Below are 22,916 nucleotides of genomic sequence, written 5' to 3' on the forward strand. Positions count from 1 at the left end.
AGGTCACCTATCTCCAGGACACTTTCTCAGTGTCTTTACTTCACTGTTCCAGATCACATTCTGACCCTTTGTTTCAAATGAACAAGTCACTTTCACAGAACTGAAACCTAAAATCTCTTTTCACTCCACTTTTGAATCCACATTCTGAGTGAACAATAATATTTTATAAACTGCCATCCCACTGTGCCCTCTAGTTCTTGATCCCTTCATGAGTGGGTACGGTCTCTCTCTATCTACACTATCCTGACCCTTCATGAGTGGGTACGGTCTCTCTCTATCTACACTATCCTGAGTCTTCATGAGTGGGTACTGTCTCTCTCTATCTACACTATCCTGACCCTTCATGAGTGGGTACTGTCTCTCTATTGACACTATCCTGACCCTTCATGAGTTTGAATATCTCAATCAAATCTTCCTTCAGCCTTCCCTTTGGCCCAAATCCATTCTGACCTCAGTTATTCTGATATCTCCAATTGTGACTCCCCGTGACAACCCAGCAATCCTCCTTCCCTTATGGCCCGATAGGTTACAGTGCTGAAGCCAGAGGCAGCTAAACCCAACGACATTGGAAAAGCTTCAAAAAAAGATTGACATGAATTGTACGAGGTTGCAGTGGTTTACTAGGAGATTCCATGAGGGAAGATTATTGCTACAAAACCACATATTGAAGCAGTGAAGAAAGACAGGAACAAGGTCATTGCTCAGTATTGTACTGAAAAGTGAAGATTGTGTGTGGTTCACTCAAAACAAGTGACTGCCAATACTGGGGGGGGCAATAGTGGAGTTGTCTTGTCAGGAGGCTATAAATCTAGAGATCCAGGTCATTTTCTGGGGTAATGGAGTTCAAAGCCCTCCATAGTCGAGTTTCATTTTATTTTAAATCTGGAATTAAGAATCTCATGATGACCATAAACTCTTGGGAAGGAAATTTGTTATTCTTACCTGGTTGGTTCACATTGCTTAACGATGGAAAAGGAAACATTGCTCTCAGCTCTTCAACACTTTGAAATTTATGTCTGATATGGAATTAATGAGACAATAGTTTTTGCTAATTATAATCCTCTTATCTTTGTAGAAAAGCTTAAAGATAAGACTTCAGGTTATACAGTTGGAGCTTAGATCTGCAGATGGAGAGGTGCCAGAAGACAGGAGGAAAGCCAATGTGGTACCATGATTCAAGAAGTGAGCAAGGGATTAACCAGGTATCTACAGGCCAGTCAGTCTAACCTCAGTGGTAGGGAAACTATGGAAGCAATTCTGAGGGGCAGAATTCATCTACACTTAAGAGGTGGAGATGGATCAAAAACAGACAGAATGGTTTTGTTCAGGAGAGGGAGGCAGAAGATGGGATACGATAGGCTGTTTAGCCTGACCTCGGTTATTTGAAAGATTTTACAATCCATTATTAAGAATGAGATTGTGGAGAAGAAGAAGTTCTTTGAGGAGGTGACAAGACAGGTCGACGAAGGTCAAGCAGTTGATCTGGTGTATGTGGACTTCAGCAAGGCATTTGATAAGGTTCCGCATAGTAGGCTCATTCAAAATGTCAGGAAGTATGGGATACAGGGAGATTTGGCTATCTGGAGTCAGAATTGGTTGGCTAACAGAAGGCAGAGAGTGGTTGTAGATGGAAAGTATTCTGCCTGGAAGACAATGATGAGTGGGGTCCCCCAGGGGTCTGTTCTTTGTAGTTTTTATAAATGACTTGGATGAGGAGGTTGAGGGGTGGGTTAGTAAATTTGCAGATGACATAAAGTTTAGAGGTGCCATTGATAGTATTGAGGGTTATTGCAGGCTGCAGCGCAACATAGACAGGATGCAGATCTGGGCTGAGAAATAGCAGATGGAGTTCAACCTGGATAAATGTGAACTGATGCATTTTGGAAGGTCAAAATCGAATGCTGAATATCGGATTAAAGACAGGATTCTTGACAGTGTTGAGTAACAGAGGGATCTGGGTGTGCAAGTACATAGATCCCTCAAAGTTGCCACCCAAGTGGACAGCAAAGCATATCGTGTTTTGGCTTTCATTAACAAAGGTGATTGAGTTTAAGAGCTGTAAGATTTTGCTACAGCTCTACAAGTCCCTGGTGAGACCACACTTGGAATATTGTGTCCAGTTCTGGTCACCCTACAACAGGAAAGATACAGAGGCTTTGGAGAGGATGCAAAGAATAGACAATAGACAATAGGTGCAGGAGAAGGCCATTCTGCCCTTCGGGCCTGCACCACCATTCAATATGATCATGGCTTATCATCCTCAATCAGTATCCATAACCCTTGATTCCACTATCCTTGAGAGATCTATCCAACTCTTTCTCAAATGAATCCAGAGACTGGGCCTCCACTGCCCTCTGGGGCAGAGCATTCCAAACACCCACCACTGTCTGGGTGAAGAAGTTTCTCCTCATCTCTGTCCTAAATGGCCTACCCCTTATTTTTAAGCTGTGTCCTCTGGTTCGGCACTCACCCATCAGCAGAAACATGTTTCCTGCCTCCAGAGTGTCCAATCCTTTAATAATCTTATATGTCTCAATCAGATCCCCTCTCAGTCTTCTAAACTCAAGGGTATACAAGCCCAGTCGCTCCAGTCTATCAGCGTAAGGTAATCCCGCCATTCCAGGAATTGACCTCGTGAACCTACATTGCACTCCCTCAATAGCCAGATTGACTTTCCTCAAATGTGGAGACCAGAACGGCACACAATACTCTAGGTTTGGTCTCACCAGGACCCTGTACAGCTGCAGAAGAATCTCTTTGCTTCTATACTCAATCCCTCTTGTTATGAAGGCCAGCATGCTATTAGCCTTCTTCACCACCCGCTGTACCTGCATGCTTACCTTCATTGACTGGTGCACAAGAACACCCAGACCTCTTTATACTGCCCCTTTACCGAACTTGACTCCATTTAGGTAGTAATCTGCCTTCCTGTTCTTGCCACCAAAGTGGATAACCATACATTTATCCACATTAAACTGCATCTGCCATGCATCTGTCCACTCGCCTAACCTGTCCAGATCACCCTGTAATCTCCTAACATCCTCCTCACATTTCACCCTGCCACCCAGCTTTGTATCATCAGCAAATTTGCTAATGTTACTATTAATACCACCTTCTATATCATTAATATATATTGTAAAAAGCTGCTGTCCCAGCACTGATCCCTGCGGTACCCCACTGGTCATTGCCTGCCATTCCTAAAGGGAGCCGTTTATCACTACTCTTTGTTTCCTGTCAGCCAACCAACTTTCAGTCCAAGTCAGTACTTTGCCCCCAATACCACGTGCCCTAATTTTGCTCACTAACCTCCTGTGTGGGACTTTATCAAAGGCTTTCAGAAAGTCCAGGTACACTACATCCACTGGATCCCCTCGTCCATCTTCAGAGTTACATCCTCAAACATTCCAGAAGATTAGTCAAGCATGATTTCTCCTTCATAAATCCACGCTGACTCTGACCTATCCTGTTACTACTATCCAAATGTGTAGTAATTTCATCCTTTATAATTGACTCCCCAGCATCTTTCCCACCACTGAGGTCTGACTAACTGGTCGATAACTTCCTGCTTTCTCTCTCGCTCCTTTCTTAAAAAGTGGTACAACATTAAGCACCCTCCAATCTGCAGGAACTGATCCTGAATCTATCAAACTCTGGAAAATAATCACCAACTCATCCACGATTTCTAGAGCCACCTCCTTCAGTACCCTGGGATGTAGACCATCAGGCCCTGGGGACTTATCAACCTTCAGACCTAACAGTCTCTCCAACACCAATTCCTGGCAAATATGAATACCCTTCAGTTCAGGTCCTTCAGCCACTGTTACCTCTGGGAGATTGCTTGTGTCTTCCCCAGTGAATACAGATCTGAAGTACCAATTCAATTCTTCTGCCATTTCTTTGTTCCCCGTAATATGTTCCCCTGTTTCTGTCTTCAAGGGACCAATTTTAGTCTTAACCATTTTTTTCCCTTTCACATACCAAAATAGCTTTTACTATCCTCCTTTATATTTTTGGTCAGTTTACCTTCGTACCTCATTTTTTCTCTGCATATTTCCTTCTTAGTAATCCTCTGCTGTTCTTTAAAAGCTTCCCAGTCCTCCGTTTTCCCATCTTCTTTGCTATGTTATACTTTTTCTCTTTTAACTTTATATGTTTCTTAACTTTCCTCGTCAGCCATGGCCACCCATACCTCTTCCTAGGATCTTTCTTCCTTTTTGGAATGAACTGATCCTGCATCTTCTGCATTATACCCAAAAGTATCTGCCATTGTTCCTCCACTGTCATCCCTGCTAAGGTATTGCACCATTGAACTTTGGCCAGCTCCTCCCTCATAGCTCCATAGTTCTCTTCATTCAACTGAAATATTGTCACTACCGATTGTACCCTCTCCCTTTCAAATTGCAGATTGAAGCTTATTTTATTATGGTCACTACCTCCTAATGGCTCCTTCACTTCGAGGTCCCTGATCAATTCTGGTTCGTTGCACAATACCAGATCCAGAATTGCCTTCTCCCTGGTAGGCTCCAGCACCAGCTGCTCTAAGAATCCATCTCGGAGGCACTCCACAAAGTCTCTTTCTTGAGGTCCAATACCATCCTGATTCTCCCAGTCTATCTGCATGTTGAAATCCCCCATAACAACTGTAGTAACATCTTTGTGACAGGCCAACTTCAGCTCCTTATTCAACTTACACCCGCCATCCATACTACTGTTTCGGGGCCTGTCTTTGTGGGTCTTTCTACCCTTAGAATTTCACAGCTCTATCCATACTGACTCTACATCCCCTGATTGTAGGTACCCCCCGCGCAAGGGACTGAATATCATCCTTTACCAACAGGGCCATCCCACCCCCTCTGCCCGTCAGTCTGTCCTTACGATAGCACGTATAGCCTTGAATATTCATTTCCCAGGCCCTGTCCACTTGAAGCCACGTCTCAGTTATCCCCACAATATCGTAGCTGCCAATTTCCAAAAGAGCCTCAAACTCATCCATCTTATTTCTAATACTTTGTGCATTCATATATAGTATTTTTAATTTGTTACTGCTCTCACCCTTCCTATCAACCCCTATTTCACTCAACCTTACGGCATGATCCCTTTTAGAATTTTCTGCTTCATTGATACCGTTGACTTTCTTGACTTCCCTTGTTCTAACTTTCCCTTCAATTTCCTTCTTAAACTTCCAGTTTGCCCCCTCACCCCCCGCTATTGAGTTTAAATGCAGCTGTGTTGCAGTAGCAAACCTGCCTGCCAGAATGCTGGTCCCCAACCTATTAAGGTGCAAACTGTCTCTTTTGTATAATTTATGCTGACCACAAAACATACCCCAGTGATCCAAGAATTTAAATCCTTGCTTCCTGCACCAGTTCCCCAGCCACATGTTCAAGTCCATTATCTCCCTGTTCCTGGCCTCTCCAACCTTCAGAAAGCATATGGTGTTTCGGCTTTCATTAACAGGGGGATTGAGTTTAAGAGCTGTAAGGTTTTGCTACAGCTCGACAAGTCCGTGGTGAGACCACACTTGGAATATTGTGTCCAGTTCTGGTCGCCCTACTATAGGAAAGATACAGAGGCTTTGGAGAGGGTGCAAAGAAAATTTACCAGGATGCTGCCTGGACTGGAGGGCTTGCCTTATGAAGAAAGGTTGAAAAAGCTCGGATATATCTCTCTGGAGAGAAGGAAGAAGAGAGGAGACCTGATCGAGGTGTACAAGGTAATGAGAGAAATAGATAGAGTCAATAGCCAGAGACTTTTCCCCAGGGCAGGATTGACTGGTATGAGGGGTCATAGTTATAAGATATTAGGAGAAAGGTATTGAGGAGATGTCAGAGGTAGGCTCTTTACACAGAGAGTTGCGAATGCATGGAATGCATTGCCAGCGGTGGTGGTGGTGGAGGCAGAGTCATTAGGGACATTTAAGCGACTGCTGGACATGAACATGCATCGCAGGGAGTTGAGGGGTGTGTAGGTGAAGTTACTATAATTTACATTAGGATTAAACCTCGGCACAACATCGTGGGCCGAAGGGCCTGTTCTGTGCTGTACTTTTTTATGTTCTATGTTCTAAGTTCTAAGTACAGTTGGCAGTTCAGAAAACAAATGCAATGTTAGCATTACATTCGAGAGGGTGTAAATTCAAGGCTAGGGGGTGTATGGCCTATGCTGTATAAGGCTACATCTGGCCAGACGACATTTGGAATATTGACAGCAGTTTTGGGCCCCAAATCTGAGGATGGAGCTGTTGACATTGGAAGAGATCAAGGAAGTTACAAGAATGATCCAGGGGGTGAAAACTTGTTATGATGAGTACAGATTCTGGGTCTGTACTCAAGGAGGTTTAGGAGGATGAGGGGGATCTGATTGAAACTTACAGAATACTGAGAGGCCTGGATATCATGAACGTGAAGATGTTTCTACTCGGGGGAGAGATGAGGACCCAGGGGCACAGCCACAGAATGCAGGGTTAGATTTGAGACGAGGAAGAATTTCTTCAGCCTGTGGTGAGAATTCTGTTGAACTCATTGCTGCAGAGGACTGTGGAGGCCAAGTCATTGAGTGTATTTCTGACAGGGTTCTTGATTAGTCAGGGGTTCAAGGGTGTTATGGGGAGAAGGCAGAGAATGTGTTTGAGGAACATATCAGCCATGATCACAAACAGAGCAGACTTGATGGGTCAAATGGCTTAGCTCTACTCCAATATCCTACGGTCTTATATCTGACCAACATAATTGAATTTGTTTGAAGCAAAGACCAGGTGTGCAGATGAGGCAATGATTTTGATGTTGTCTACTTGGACTTCAGCAAGGCTTTTATCAATCTCCACATGGGAGACTGATAGTAAAGGTCAGAGCCCATGGGATCCAAGGACATTTGGGAAATTGGATCCACAATTTGCTGACAAGCAGGAAGTAGAAGATGAAGGATGAGGGACCCTTTTCCGACTGGATGTTCGTGTCCACTGGGGGCCCACCGGGGTAGGTGTTGGGATCCTTGCTGTCTGTGGTTTATATCAATGATATAAACTTATATGTCGGCAGATTGATCAACAAGTTCCCAGAGGATAAACAACTTGGTGGGGTGATCAATAATGAGGAGGATAGCCTTAGGCAGAAAGAAAATATGGACAGGCTGGTCATGAGGTATGTGAGGGCAAGGGCTGGATAATCGGATTAGAATAGATAGGTGACCAGCACAGACTCAGTGGGCTGAATGGCCTTCTGTGCTGTTAACTTCTATGAGCTGATCACCATGTAAATCTAAATTATCTACCATTTCCCTGTTCCATGTTTTAAATTCCCAACTTTCTCCCTCACATAGTTCCACAATTATTTTCTTTCTCTGTATATGCCCAGAGCATCGATTGCTGTTAGTTTTTCTATTTCTTGTCCAGTTACTGTCATCCCAATTGTCTCCACCTTTACGATCTTTATTGGTATCTGCTGTTGGTTTAGAATCACAGAATCAGATGGTGCAGAAGTGGCCCTTCAGCCCATCAAGACTGGACCATCAAAATATATACTACTGCTGACTAATGCACCGATCACAATGGGCAATTTAGCATGACCAATTCACCTGACCTCTCCATCCTAGGATTGTGAGAGGAAACTGGAGCACCCAGAGAAAACCCACACAGACATGGGGAGAATGTACAAACTCCACACAGACAGTCACCCGAGGTGGGAATTGAACCCAGGACCCTGGCGCTGTGAGGCAGCAGGGCTAACCACTGAGCCACTGTGCAACCCAGATGAAGCATATTCATTTAACGCCACTCCTATCTCTTCAGACTCCACACACAACTTCCCACTACTGTCATTGACCTGCCCTAATCTTTCTCTAGTCATTTTTTTTATTCCTGATACACCGAAAGGAAGCTTCAGAGGTTTCCTTGATCCTACCTGCCAAAGAATTCTCATGTCTCCTCCTGACTCTTCTTAGCTCTCTCTTTAGGTCCTTCCTGGCTAACGTCTAACAATCAAGTGCCCTATCTGAGTCTCCCATCTCATCTTTCCATAAGCTTCCTTCTTCCTCTTGACAAGAGCTTCAACTTCTTTCGTAAATCATGGTTCCTTCACTCAACCACGTCCTCCCTGCCTGACTGGTACATACTTATCAAGGACACGCAGGAGCTGTTCCTTGAACAGGCTCCACATTTCAATTGTGACCATCCCCTGTAGTTTCGTTCCCCATCTTATGCTTCGCAAATCTTGCCTCATTGCATCATAATTGCCTTTCCCCCAGCTATAACACTTGCCCTGCAGTATATACCTGCACCTTGCCATCGCTAAAGTAAACTTAACCAAATTGTGGTCACTATCATCAAATCTAACAGCTGGCCCAGTTGATTGCCCAGTACCAAATCCAATGTGGCCTCGCCTCTTGTATCTTTCTCTGTACATCTCCGACCCATTCCCATCACACTTTGATTATCATTCACCTCTTCACTACCCTGCATTCTCTGCTCTCTTTTTTTATTATTGTTTGACAGGAAAACTAATAAAATATGGACAATTATGAGTGCTCAGATAGGATAGGCAAGAAGGTCCTTTCTTCATTCATACTGTGGTTAGTAAACAGGGAATATAGATTTAAGGTCGGAGATAGAGGGTGAGAGGAGACTTGAACAGATTCTTCCTCAGGTCGAGGTTAATCCGACTCTGGAACACACTGCCTGAAAGGGCGGTTGAGTTATAAACACTGGTAACATTTGTACTTCGATGTTCATTTGCATTTCTGTTTGCCTCTTCAGTAGCCTGCACCTCTGCTCTGTCATTTCTATTTTTCCGAATCCCTGCAGTGTGAAAACTGGAGATTTGACCCAACAAATCCACATTGACCCTCTGAACAGCATTCCTTTTTGATTTTCAAAATTCCCTCCAACTGAATCCCACCTCCCACCGTGATCTCCACCCCACTAATTACATTAAATCTCTCAATCAGTTGGTTAAGAAGGCTTTTAGATGGAGAGCTGCAAAATGAGAGAAGTAGAGTGAGATCATTGTTGACTGATACAGACATGATCACCCAAAATGGTCTCCTTCTACGCTGTAAATGTCTAAGATTCATGAATCTACAAGGAAAACATGAAGGAATAAATCATCACGCTCGGAATAGTCAATTGTCACTGCTTTCATTTTTGATAAAACAAATGAATTCTCCCTGATGTAGAAACCGCAGTGAAGGAAAAGGCACATCGTGCTGAGCAGGAACAGTTTGGGAACGAAATACCAGACAGTAAACAGACCATCAAGGAGGAGGCAATTCCATGATGAACAAAGTGGATTTGAAAGTTCAGTATTAGAAAGTACTTACTGTGACCCCGTACTGAGACTGACAGCAGGACTGCAGAAAGACAAACATAGAGAGACCTCATCGTTAATACTTCACCATTTCATCCTTCTCACTCCCTTACTCTTGTCGTTTTACAGAAAAATACAGAAGTTACTTGACTTCCTACCAAATAAATGTGAGGCAATCATACACGATACGAACAACAAACGGGAAGTCTGTGTACGGTCAGTAGGAGCTGAGAGAATGACAAAGCTATTATAAAACTGAGGCACTGCAACCGTTGAGAAAAGGGGATGTTACTTCAGCTTCCAACACAAATCTCAAAATCAACAGCGTCAGCATCAAACACTCTGTGAGCTGGGGCAGGACAGTGTTAGAGACAGAGGAAAGCTCTTTCAACACCATCTCCATCAAACACTCCCAGGACAGCCACAGCTCGGGGTTGGATCCAGAGTAAAACTCCTTCTACTTTTTAACATTGAAAATAACCAGAAGGAAAGCACCTTGACATTATCCCCCCGAATGGATACAAAGACTCAGGAGGCAGACAGGATTCAGGCACATGGCCAACGTTTATTCAAGTAAAAACCAGTTCGTGCAGGGAGACGACCAAAGGGCCCTTTCTCATACACCCGCTCTCTCTCAGACACACACACATACACTCCCCACACTCACACCCAAGCAAAAATCCTCTCACAGGCTTATGCACCGTCACACTCACACACACACACTACCAAGTACGCACACACGCAAACACACACCCTCAAGCACTCACATTCACATCCATACATACACACTCAAGTGCAAACACTCACACTCTCTCGTTCCCTCACTCACTCACATACACATACACACCCACTCTCCCTGTCCCTCACATGCTCACACACATTGATATTGGGTGAATGTGAATTTGCAAAAGTGCAGGGACATTCCATTTTGTCAAAACGTCCACAACCTGCAGGCAGTCAATGCAGGCAGCCAATCTATGTAACATTTTATAAATTCCTACTTTGGAAATAGAACCAGTCTGACTCAAGATTGGAATACATACAAACTCTAACCTCACACCTTTAATGCATTGACTGAACTAAGATGTCACTTTTTACACTAAAACTGTAAGTTATCTCAAGAATGTGATTTATTTTTTTTTAACAGTACAGCACAGAACAGGCCCTTCAGCCCACGATGTTTTGCCAACCATTGATCCTCATGTACGGTAAACCTAATGTATAAACCCTCAAATTTCTGTGACCATATGCATGTCCAGCAGTCTCTTAAATATCCCCAATGACCTCACTTTCACAACTGCTGCTGGCAACGCATTCCATGCTCTCACAACTCTCTGCAAAATGAACCCGCCTCTGACATCCCCGCTATACTTTCCGCCAAACAGCTTAAAACTATGATCCCTCGTGTTAACAATTTCTGCCCTGGAAAAAGTCTCTGGCTATCAACTCCACCTATGCCTCTCATTATCTTGTACACCTCAATTAGGTCCTCTCTCTTCCTTCTTTTTTCCAATGAAAACAGTCTGAGCTCAGTCAACCTCTCTTTGTAAGATAAGCCCTCCATTCCAGGCAGCACTCTGGTAAACCTCCTCTGAACCCTCTCCAAAGCATCCACATCTTTCCTATAATAGGGCAACCAGAACTGAACACAGTATTCCAAGTGCAGTCTAACCAAAGTTTTATAGAGCTGCAACAAGATCTCACGGCTCTTAAATTCAATCCCCCTGTTAATGAAAGCCAAAACACCATATGCTTTCTTAACAACCCTGTCCACTTGGGTGGCCATTTTCAGGGATTTATGTACCTGCACACCAAGATCCCACTGTTCGTCCACACTGCCAAGAATCCTATCCTTAATCCTGTACTCAACTTTCAAGTTCGACCTTCCAAAATGCACTAATTCGCATTTATCCAGGTTGAACTCCATCTGCCACCTCTCAGCCCATCTCTGAATTCTGTCAATGTCCCGCTGCAGCCTACAACAGTCTTCTATACTGTCAACGACACCTCCAACCTTTGTGTCGTCTGCAAACTTGCTAATCCATCCTTCAATCTCCTCATCCAAGTCATTAATAAAAATTACAGAGAGTAGAGGCCCAAGAACAGAGCCCTGTGGAACACTGCACACCTCCAGGTAGAATACTTTCCTTGCACTACCAGCCAATTCTGTATCCAGACAGCTAAATTTCCCTGTATCCCATTTCTCCTGACCTTCTGAACGAGCCTACCATGGGAAACCTTATCAAATGCCTTACTGAAGTCCATATACACCACATCTACCACTCAACCCTCATCAACTTGTCTAGTAACATCCTCAAAGAACTCAATAAATTTTTTGAGGCATGACCTGCCCTCACAAAGCCGTGCTGGCTGCATTTAATCAAGCCATGCTTTTCCAGATGGTCATAAATCCTATCCCTTTCTAACAGCTCGCAGACGTGAGACTGACTGGTCTGTAATTGCTGGGAATTTCTCTGTTTCCCTTCTTGAAGAGAGGAATTACATTTGCCTCTCTGCAGTCCTCAGGTATGACTCCTGTGGAGAGCAAAGATGCAAAGATCTTTGCAAGCGGTGAAGCAATCACATTTCTCGCTTCCCAAAGCAGCCGAGGACAAATCTGGTCTGGCCCTGGTGACTTGTCAATCTTAATGTTTGTCAAAATTTGCAGCACATCAGCTTCCTTGATCTCTATCTGTTCCAGCATGCTTACCTGCTCCTCAATGATTTCATACACTACAAGGTCCTTTTCTTGAGTAAAGACAGAAGCATAAAAGTCATTTAGGGCCTCCCCTACCTCCTCAGACTCTATACACAAGTTCCCTACGCTATCCCTGATCGGCCCTACTCTTTCTTTGATAATTCTCTTATTCCTCACATTCATGTAAAATGCCTTTGGATTCTCCCTAATCCTTCCTGCCAAGCCTTTCTCGTGCCCACTCCTGGCTCTCCTCAGACCATTTTTGAGCTCCTTCCTCGCCTGCTTGTAATCCTCTAGAGGTAAAAATCAACGAGGCTTTTGCCCGAAACGTCGATTTCGAAGCTCCTTGGATGCTGCCTGAACTGCTGTGCTCTTCCAGCATCACTAATCCAGAATGTAATCCTCTAGAGCTGAGCAAGACCCTTACTTCCTCCATCTTATGGAAGCTGCCTTCTTTCTTTTGATGAGAAGCGCCTCCGCTCTCGTCATCCAAGGTTCCTTTATCTTAGCCCTTCTTGCCTGTCTCAGAGGAACACATCCATGCATCACTTGCAACAACTGTTCCTTAAACAGTCTCCACATGTCTATAATGCCCTTTCCATGGGACAATTGCTCCCAGTCCATGCTCCCCAACTCATGCCTGATAGCATCATAGTTTCCATTTCCCCAATTAGATATCCTCCCATTGTGCCTGCTTCTCTTCTTCTCCACAGCTATGTAGAATGTGAGGCAGTTGTGGTCACTATCACCAAAATGCTCTCCCACCGCAAGATCTGACACCTGCCCCAGCTCATTGCCGTGCACCAAATCCAAAATGGCCTCCCCCTTGTCAGGCCTGTCAATGTACCGAGTTAGGAAACCCTCCTGAACACACCTTACAAAAACAACAACTTCCAAACCATCTGCTCAAAGGAGGTTCCAATCAATATTGGGAAAGTTAAAGTCACCATTACAACAACCCTACTACATTCACACTTTTCCAAAACCTGCTGACCTATGCTTTCTTCAATCTCCCTGCTGCTATTGGGGGGCCTGTAGTAAATCCCTAATGAGGTGACTGCTCCCTTACTGTTCCTAACTTCCACCCATACTGACTCAGTAGGCAGACCCTCCTCGACAATGGTAACTTCTGTAGCTGTGATACCCTCTCTGGTTAGCAGTGCTACACCCCCTCCTCTTTTCCCCCCCTCCCTATTCTTTTTAAATGTTCTAAACCCTGGAACTTCCAGCAACCATTCCTGCCCCTGAGAAACCCACATCTCTGTTATGGCCACAATATCATAGCACCAGGTACTGATCCATGCTCTAAGCTCATCACTTTTGTTCCTGATACTCCTTGCATTAAAGCAAACATACTTTAATCAATCCCTTGTTTCTTTCCCAGGAAATCCCTTCCCACTGGCTGCGCTACCTCTTGCTATTGCCTCATCTCCATCAACTCTCACCACCGGTATATAGCTCAGGTTCCCACCCCCCCTGCCATACTAGTTTAAACCCTCCTGAACCACTCGAGCAAACCTTCCACCCAGGACATTGGTCCCCTTCCAGCTCAGGTGCAACCCGTCCTACATTCACAGGTCCCACCTTCCCCAGAAGGCATCCCAATTATCTACATATCTGAAGCCCTCCCTCCTAAACGAGCTGCGAAGCCATGGGTTAAGCTGTGCCAGCTTCCTGTTCCTCATCTCTCCAACTTGTGGCACCGGTAGTAAACCTGAGAACACTACTCTGTTCGTCCTGCTCTGCAGCTTCCACCCTAACTCCCTGAAATCACTTTTTATATCCTCAATCCTTTTCCTGGCTATATCATTGGTGCCAATATATAACACGATTTCTGGTTGTTCGCCCTCCCCTTTCAGAATTTTATACACCCGATCGGAGACATCCCGGACCCTGGCACCAAAGAGGCAACATACCTTCCGGGAATCCCGATCCTGACCACACAATCTCCTGTCAATTCTCCTAACAATCAAGTCTCCTACCACGAGCACTTTCCTATTCTGCCCCCCTTCCCTTCTGGGCCACAGTGTCAGGCTCAGTGCCAGAGCACTGACCACTATGGCTTTCCTCTGGTCGGTCACCCCCCCAGCAGTATCCAAAATGATATACTTATTGCTGAGGGGAATGTCCACAGGGGATCTCTGCACTGTCTGTCTGTCCCCTTTCCTCCCCCTGACTGTAACCCATCTATCCTTATCCTGAGACTCAGGAGTGACCAACTGCCGGTAACTCCTCTCAATTCCCCCCCTCAGCCTCCCGAATGATCCGCAGTTCATCCAGCTCCAGCTCCAATTCCCGAACACAATTTTCAATGAGCTGGAGTTGGGTGCACTTCCCACAGATGGAGCCAGCGGAGACATGTGTCATGTCTCTCACCTGCCACGTTCTGCAGGAGGAGCAAGCCGCCTTGCTAATATATATGGTCACTTACTTTCCTTCCCGACAGCCCCTCTGATCTGGGTCACTTCCCCCGCTGCTCCCACACCTACTGTGGAGGATAAACACCGCTGGTGACTCCCGTTAAGTAATGTTAAACATCCCCTTTAACTTAGCTGGAGCCTTCCTGGTTTGCCTTACCTCCGCTGCTGCTCTCACTCTAAAAGGTTGCTGGTGTCGAAGGGTAAGTACTTATACTCACTCCTTTCCTTTGAGAGAAGTTCTGGGATTTACATCATAATGAGCCTAAAACCGTAACCCATTCTAAAATGTGAAAGACTTAACACCAATCTCGGTTTGATCAATCTATCGTTTCAGTTGCATGACACTGTGATCTTTTGCTATAAATTCTGTGCCTTCTGATCCTGCTCCACAGCTCCCTGATGAAGGAGCAGCGCTCCGGAAGCTCGTACTTCCAAATAAACCTGTTGGACTCTAACCTGGTGTTGTGTGATTTTTAACTTTGTCCCATGTAAGACACTTCCCGTTTGCTGAGCTGGGCTTTCTTTGGTTTTATTTTTAATCCAGAAGCTCCAATGGTTTTTAACGTTTTCAGTTCTGTCTTGTAGTGGTTTCCCTCAGTACTAGAAGCAATCAGCATCTCGTCAACCTGTTATAATCTTACACACTCTGTTTTGGGACCTTTTGCGATTACATCAGCCATTGCAGAGCTAATGAAGAGCCCTTGTGGTCCTCTTGTCCAGGTGTACTGTCAGTCACCTGTGGGAAAGGGAAATGTATATTGGTGTTTGGGGTCGAGAGGCAGAGTCCAGAACCCGTTTGCTATGTCTAGGATTATAAAGGGCTTGGTTTCTGACCCTATATTGTTTATTATAGTGTTGGGATCTGCATCACCAGTCCCCAGTTTATCTGCATATTTCTTTAGACTGCGAGAGTCAGTCATTATTCTGTATGATCCTTCAGGTTTCTTCACTGGCCAATTTTGGGAGTTTGTGGTGCATCCCTCAACACGTAGTCCTGGACCTTGGAATGTGCCACTCTGCAACACTCAATCCGGGTCAACTCCTTCAGCTGGAAGATCAACAGGTTTCGGACCGCCCAGAGAGCATCCTTCACCGAGTTGATGATCCTCCAGGCACAGTTGATGTTCGTCTCGGTGTGCGTCCCAGGGAACAGACCGTAGAGCACGGAGTCCCGCGTCACAGCACTGCTCGGGACGAACCTCGACAAACACCAATGCATTCCTCTCCAGACTTCTTCTGCGTAGGCACATCCCAGAAGGAGGTGTGTAACAGTCTCGTTCCCCCCCGCAGCCGCTTCGAGGGCAGCGTGCGGTGTTGCTGAGAGTCCAGGCGTGCATAAAGGATCTCACAGGCAGAGCCCTTCTCACCACCAGCCAAGCCACGTCTTGGTGCTTGTTGGAAAGTTCTGGCGATGAGGCATTCTGCCAAATGGCTTTGACAGTCTGCTCAGGGAACCGCTCGATAGGATCCGCCCTCTCCTTTTCCCGAAGGGTCTCAAGGACACTACGTGCTGACCACTTCCTGATGGACTTGTGGTCAAAGGTGTTTTTCTTCATAAACTTCTCCACGAAGGACAGGTGATACGGAACGGTCCAACTACTCGGAGCGTTCCGCAGCAGCGATGCCAGGCCCATCCTTCGCAAGACCGGGGACAGGTAGAATCTCAGTACGTAGTGACACTTGGTGTTTGCGTACCGGGGATCCACGCACAGCTTGATGCAGCCACACACAAAGGTGGCCATCAGGGTGAGGGTGGCATTGGGTGTATTATTTCCCCCGTTGCCCAGATCTTTGTACAGCGAGTCCCTTCGGACCCGGTCCATCTTTGAACTCCATATAAACTGGAAGATGGCCCGGGTGACTGCAGCGGCACAGGTTCTGGGAATAGGCCAGACCTGTGCCACGTACAACAGCAATGACAGTGCCTCACACCTGATGACCAGGTTTTTTCCTGCAATGGAGAGTGACCGTAGCTTCCATCTGCCCAGTTTCTGCCTCACTTTGCTGACACGCTCCTTCCAAGACTTGGTGCACGACCCACTCCCCCCGAACCAAATACCCAGCACCTTCAGGTGGTCGGTCCTGACGGTGAAGGGGATTGAGGATTGGTCGGCCCAGTTCCCAAAGAGCATGGCCTCACTCTTGCCTCGGTTTTCCTTGGCCCCCGAGGCCCGTTCGAACTGGTCACATATGCACATGAGTCTGTGCACGGACAGCGGATCCGAGCAGAAAACAGCAACGTCATCCATGTACAGGGAGGCCTTAACCTGCAGGCCCCCGCTGCCAGGAAAAGTTCCCCCTCTCAGGCTCGCATCCTTCCTGATGGACTCGGCAAATGGCTCTATGCAGCGCACAAACAAGGCAGGAGAGAGAGGACAGCCCTGCTTGACTCAGATCTGACTGGGAAGTTATCTGATTCCCACCCATTGATTGAGTCTGCACTGACAATGTTGGTGTTGAGCAGATTCCCTCCCCAAAGCCCATTTTACCCAGCAATAATACCACTCAGCCATTGTGTGCTAGCTCCTTCCTAGCCCAATTGAGTACTCTCTTAACTTGTGTTAATTTCTTAATATTTTTATCCTCCAGTCTCTATTTACAGGTCCCTTCACCCAGTAGCAATAAAATAACATCATCTATGGATTCAAAATTCCTAAAGGAAGTATCCATCCATTCCATGAGAAGTAGAATGGGTTAATTAGTTTTCAACGATGCAAAAAGGGGAGGGGGGCACAATCTCTTGCAGGTAATTAAATCATCCGTCATTCCTCCTCCTCCAAAATAAATGTTATACTTTAGGAAAAAAAACACCTCCTTTGTTAAATTTGCCTTTCCTAATTATTTTATCAGCTTTATCAGATTTTAGAACAGACCATCAGAATTTTGATCAAAGAGAATTGTATTTCCAAGATTCCACATTTCATATATTTTTTTAATTGTCTCACACCAAAGTACCTTTACAATGAGCAAATCTTATCATCTGGAATTAAAGATTCACTCATGTGTTAGAACAGTGTTTGGAAGTTCATTCTGGCAAGAAACTGCAATCCCAAATATTGGTAATTTCTGGAATGAAAATTTTACCCAAGTCCAAACACAGCACGGAGCCAATTCCAAAAGCTTTTACCAAGCCTGATGAACCAACTTCTTAAATCAACATTTTGTCGCAGACTTCTGCCATGCACAACCACTGATAGTTTCTTAAATGGACATTATATTAACCAGACTGGCTCACATATGGCACATATCACACTTCTAAATCACCCAACATTTCCAAAATACAAACTAACTTCAACATATCCCCAGATCTAAAGTTCCAAGAAACAAAAACACACAAATTGCACAAGAAAACATTTTGCAAACAACACTCGTGCATTCAAACCAAACCACAAAGAGTTAACCCTTCTCCAAGGTTCAGTGAACCAGCCCGGTGCAGAAATTCAGTCTTCCTCTGTCACTTTTTCAGTTATGAACACTGCAGCTATTTCAGCTTAATTCTGTTCCTCTTTTGTATTCTGCTTGAACAGACCCACAAAGCTGATTAACTCATTGGTCGATTTCTCTTTCTTTGACCCAGCCACCAAGCTTCCTGTTCTGATTCAGTTCCCTCCCTATTCCAACTGTCCTCTATCATATCTTTAATTTAGGTTTTATTTTTCTCAAACACAGACTGGTCTGGAACCCAGTGGGTTTTTCTTTTCAGTTCTGTTCTGCCATTGTCCTCGACTCTATGTCGGGCTGTGTCTGATTCCATTTGGAGTCATAGAGTCATAGAGATGTACAGCAGAGAAACAGACCCTTCGGTCCAACCCGTCCATGCTGACCAGATATCCCAACCCAATCTAGTCCCACCTGCCAGCACCTGGCCCATATCCCTCCAAACCCTTCCTATTCATACACTCATCCAAATGCCTCTTAAATGTTGCAATTTTACCAGCCTCCACCGTTTCCTCTGGCAGCTCATTCCATACATGTACCACCCTCTGTATGAAAAAGTTGCCCCTTAGATCTCTTTCATATCATTCCCCTCTCACCCTAAACCTACACTCTCTGGTTCTGGACTCCCCGACCCCAGGGAAAAGACTTTGTCTATTTATCCTATCCATGTCCCTCATAATTTTGTAAACTTCGATAAGGTCACCCTCAACCTCTGATGCTCCAGGGAAAACAGCCCCAGCCTGTTCAGCCTCTCTCTATAGCTCAAATCCTTCAATCCTGGCAACATCCTTATAAATCTTTTCTGAACCCTTTCAAGTTTCACAACATCCTTCAAATACGAAGGAGACCAGAATTGCATGCAATATTCCAACAGTGGCTGAACCAATGTCCTGTACAGCCGCAACATGACCTCCCAACTCCTGTACTCAATACTCTGACCAATAAAGGAAAGCATACCAAACGCTCATTCACTATCCTATCTACCTGCGACTCCACTTTCAAGGAGCAATGACAAGGAGACTCCAAGGTCTCTTTGTTCAGCAGCACTCCCTAGGACCTTATCATTAAGTGTAGAAGTCCTGCAAAAATTTTCTGTCGCAAAATGCAGCACCTCACATTTATCTGAATTAAACTCCATCTGCCACTTCTCAGCCCATTGGCCCATCTGGTCAAGATCCTGTTATAATCTGAGGTAACCTTCTTCACTGTCCACTACACCTCCAGTATTGGTGTCATCTGCAAACTTACTAACTGTACCTCTTATGTTCGCATCCAAATCATTGATGTTAATGACAAAAAGTAGTGGACCCAGCACCGATCCTTGTGGCACTCCACTGGTCACAGGCCTCCAGTCTGAAAAACAACCCTCCACCACCACCCTCTGACTTCTACCTTTGAGTCAGTTCTGTATCCAAATGGCGAGTTCTCCCTGTATTCCATGAGATCTAACCTTGCTAATCAGTCTCCCATGGGGAACTTTGTCGAACACATAACTGAAGTCCATATAGATTACATCTACTGCTCTGCCCTCATCAATCTTCTTTGTTACTTCTTCATGCTTTAGGGTCTCCCTTGCTCTCTTTGTTTTCACATTGTCCCTTGCTGAAGACTCTTGGTCTCTCTTTATCTTGCATTCTCTCACCAAGTCTCTTGGTGTCTCTTTGTCTCACGCTGTCGCGTGCCGGGCACCCCCAGTCCACCCCGACCTGTAATTCTGTCTCCACCTGCTCACTCCAATTAAACTTTTTTTTTGCCCTGGCTTTTCACGCACCAAGTGCCTTATATTCTAAGAGGGGTGGTACATAAAATTTTGCTCACCCACATCTCGGCTTCAAGCTGAGATTCCTCATTGTATCGTCAATCTGTAGGAGCGAGAACCCAGACTGGAGACAAAGAGTCAGGAGACAGACAGGAATCAGGGACGTGGCTGACTTTTATTCAATCAGAAACTGGTGAATGCATGGAGAGGGCCAAAGGATCATCCCCGAATCTGTCTTCAACATGAGAACACAATCGATCCCTGAACCTGCAGCTCAGGCTGGAAGAGAGATCAATGACACACTCTGATTTTTGCAGTCAAAAACAGTCTTTTCATACAATGTGTTTCTACAATGATCATACCCAAAATAGTTGCTGTGCCCTCCTTTTCCCCTCCATCGGACCATTCGTGTAAAACACATGATCAATGATGGGCATTCCTATAGATAATCCTGGGTTTCTTTTGTCTTTTAACAATCATTGTTTTCTCTAGGCTTGGGATTTTTCAATGTTGTATTCCAAACTTAATAGCTGTTCTCTTTTGGTCATGTCCCAGGTTTGTTTAGCTCTGAGAACTCCTTGAATTCTATTGTTCATTGTATTTGCGATCTCTATCAAATTTTATTCTTCTTTTTCAATAAAATACAGTTGATTCTGTTATAAAATTTGCAATATTCAAATGTTGTCCTTCCTCCTCCTGGTAACACTCTTTCGCGAATGAGACAAGATATGCCAAGCATTTCCTCAATGTTTTCTCTCAGTGTCTTTATTATAAAGTTTTATAATTCTGTTTAAACACACCCAGCACAGGGTTGGATACAGAGTCATGTTCCTTCTACTTTTTAAACCTGAAAATAACCTGAAGGAAAGCACCCTTGACATTATCTCCATCAAACACTCCCAGGGCAGGTACATCACAAGGTCTGATACAGAATGAGGCAATCCCTACTCTTTCAAAACTGAAAGGAAATGGAAAATAAAGATCCCTTATAAATGTCCCCATCTAACAATCCCAGGACAGGAAGAGCACAAGATCAGATAAAGAGTTTCCCTCCTTCTCTCTGGTAACCCAGATCCCCCTGTATTGCTGAAGGGACAGTGACTGGGGACACAGATGGAGGCTGCTATCCTGGACTGTCCGTCCTGAGCACACATTGTGGGGATAAGGGGTGAGCCAGGGTCACAGATCCCTGCTGAGTTAATCACTAATCCGGGTGGAGAAAGATACAAATTCAGTGAGTCTGGTTTGACTTTAAAACCAAGCACAGGTCTTAATAGAACAAAGAAATCAGTTGTGGATGCTGAAGCCTGTGTGTGGTTTGCATGTTATTTCTTTAATTTCTATACTTTCCTTCTCAGACCCCAGACGCTTTGGGCTGTATCTTGTGTCTTTTTGGTAAGTCCAAGCAGCACTAAGTTTTTTTGAGCATTGTTACCTGGCTCTCTCTCATTCCAGGAGAAAAACAGCCTGCAAAGGGGCAGAAAGAGTCTGGACGGAGAGTGTGCTGCTGATTATTCGGTTCCTCATCCCTTATATGGAGACCATCCGAGCAGGGCCAGGACAGATCGGAGGCTGCACTCGGCTGAGTGCACCAGGGGCCCCTGAGAAAGGCTGTCTCCCTGACTTAACTGTGGATGGCTGACAACTGTAAGAAGCTTCCTGTGTCTGTGCAAAATGCTAAATGTGACAGGTGGGAGGGTACTATCTCCACCACAATGACATTATATTGATAATTTTAAAACAACGAGTATAAAGAGACATTGCAATACCCACATCGATATGTCTAGCTCCCCCCCCCACCCCGCCCCCCATACTCCTTGAGATGCCCTCGCCGATCATCATTCTTGTCCCAACCTCCACAGGTCCCTCTGCCTTTCCCCACCAGGCCTCAACTCCCCCATCCCTTTCAGGAACGATTCCACCACTGTGCCTCCTGAACAATCAATGGACTGGTCCCCAGGACCGTATTCATCCCAAATCTCTGAGTGACTTTGACTGACAGCCCCTGGAACATGACTGGTCAGACCCCTGACCACTCCCAGACTAACAACACGAGGTTCTCCTGACTGAAGCTGCTGGCCCCACAGCACTGACTGTCGCCCTCTCCCTGAACTGCAGGCAGACAGATTTGCTGATGGTGCCTGGCCTGAGCAGTTGACCCCTTCATTTAACTGGCCTGAGGTCCAGCCCCCACCCAGTTTCTGACAAGGCCATCGAGTTGAATAGACATGCAGTGTGTTTGCTTGTGTGGGCAGCTGGCACATGCTGCAGGTGTTAGACTGAAGGGTGCAGCATCTGTGGAGAGAAAGCAGAGTTAATGTTTCAGGGCCAGTGATCATTGTTCAGAACTGATTACAGCTGGGAAAAGGTTGGTATGTCTGTCAAAGAAGGGCTGGAGGGAAGGAGAAGGAGTAAATGACAGCTGAAGATAGAACCCAGAGAGAGAGAGAGAGAGAGTGAGAGAGAGAGAGAGAGAGAGAGAGAGAAAGCTGGACAGACAAAGGGAATGGTAAAGGTCAGCCTGGAAGAATAAACAGCTGCTAATGGGGACCACTAGTGACTGACCATGGATTATTTGTGGACGTAGTCTATCTGCAAACAAGGCTTGGTGATTAAAGCCCGAGATGGAGCCTGGTCCAATCAAGGAGCTGCGTGCCTGTCCCTCTGCCTGCAGTAACCTTTCAATGTTAATTGCCCTCAATATGGATCTGTGCTTCCAAAGTGACCCGTCAATGTATCGGAGAGCTGCTGTGAAGATGGAGAGGGGTTGGTAAATGTTGGGATGCCAATGTCTGTGGATGATGGGTGTGTGTGTGGATGATTCCTGTGGATCATTCCCTGAGACGCTGTTTGGTGCTGAGCAGCGTGGAGACTCCTCACAGCCAGCGGTGAGCTGAAGTCTCCAGGTACCTGCTCTGTCCTCCTCCATGTTGAGGATTCAGGGTCTAGATTAGAGTGGTGCTGGAAAAGCACAGCAGTTCAGGCAGCATCCGAGGAGCAGTAAAATTGAGGTTTCGGGCAAAAGCCCTTCATCAGGAATACAGGCAGAGAGCCTGATTTTACCTGAGGATTCACCATGGAGAAAGTGAGGGCTGCAGATGCTGGAGACCAGAGCTGAAAAATGTGTTGCTAGAAAAGCGCAGCAGGTCGGGCAGCATCAAAGGAGCAGGAGAATCGATGTTTCGGCAATAAGCCCTTCTAGCTTGTTCGGCATGTTTGGTAAGACAGGAAGCTGAATGTTAGTCAGTACGGTTCGGGCAGTAATAAGACATTTAAAAAGTTATAATGCCCCTTAATTCCTA

At 45.4% G+C, this 22,916-nt stretch overlaps 1 protein-coding gene across 1 annotated transcript in view; it reads right to left on the reverse strand.

Annotated features, from left to right (window-relative positions):
* LOC140493693 (junctional adhesion molecule-like) overlaps positions 1–9,591 on the reverse strand; it is a 36,562-nt gene extending 26,971 nt beyond the window's left edge. Inside the window, exon 1 of the mRNA XM_072592431.1 lies at positions 9,313–9,591. Within this exon, the coding sequence (XP_072448532.1) occupies positions 9,313–9,373 (61 nt within the window). The 5' untranslated portion in view covers positions 9,374–9,591. The remainder of the gene's footprint in view (positions 1–9,312) is intronic.
* Positions 9,592–22,916: the final 13,325 nt, after the last annotated feature.

This window comes from Chiloscyllium punctatum, chromosome 2 (genome assembly GCF_047496795.1).
Source record: "Chiloscyllium punctatum isolate Juve2018m chromosome 2, sChiPun1.3, whole genome shotgun sequence".
In the NCBI taxonomy this organism is placed as follows: Eukaryota; Metazoa; Chordata; class Chondrichthyes; order Orectolobiformes; family Hemiscylliidae; genus Chiloscyllium; species Chiloscyllium punctatum.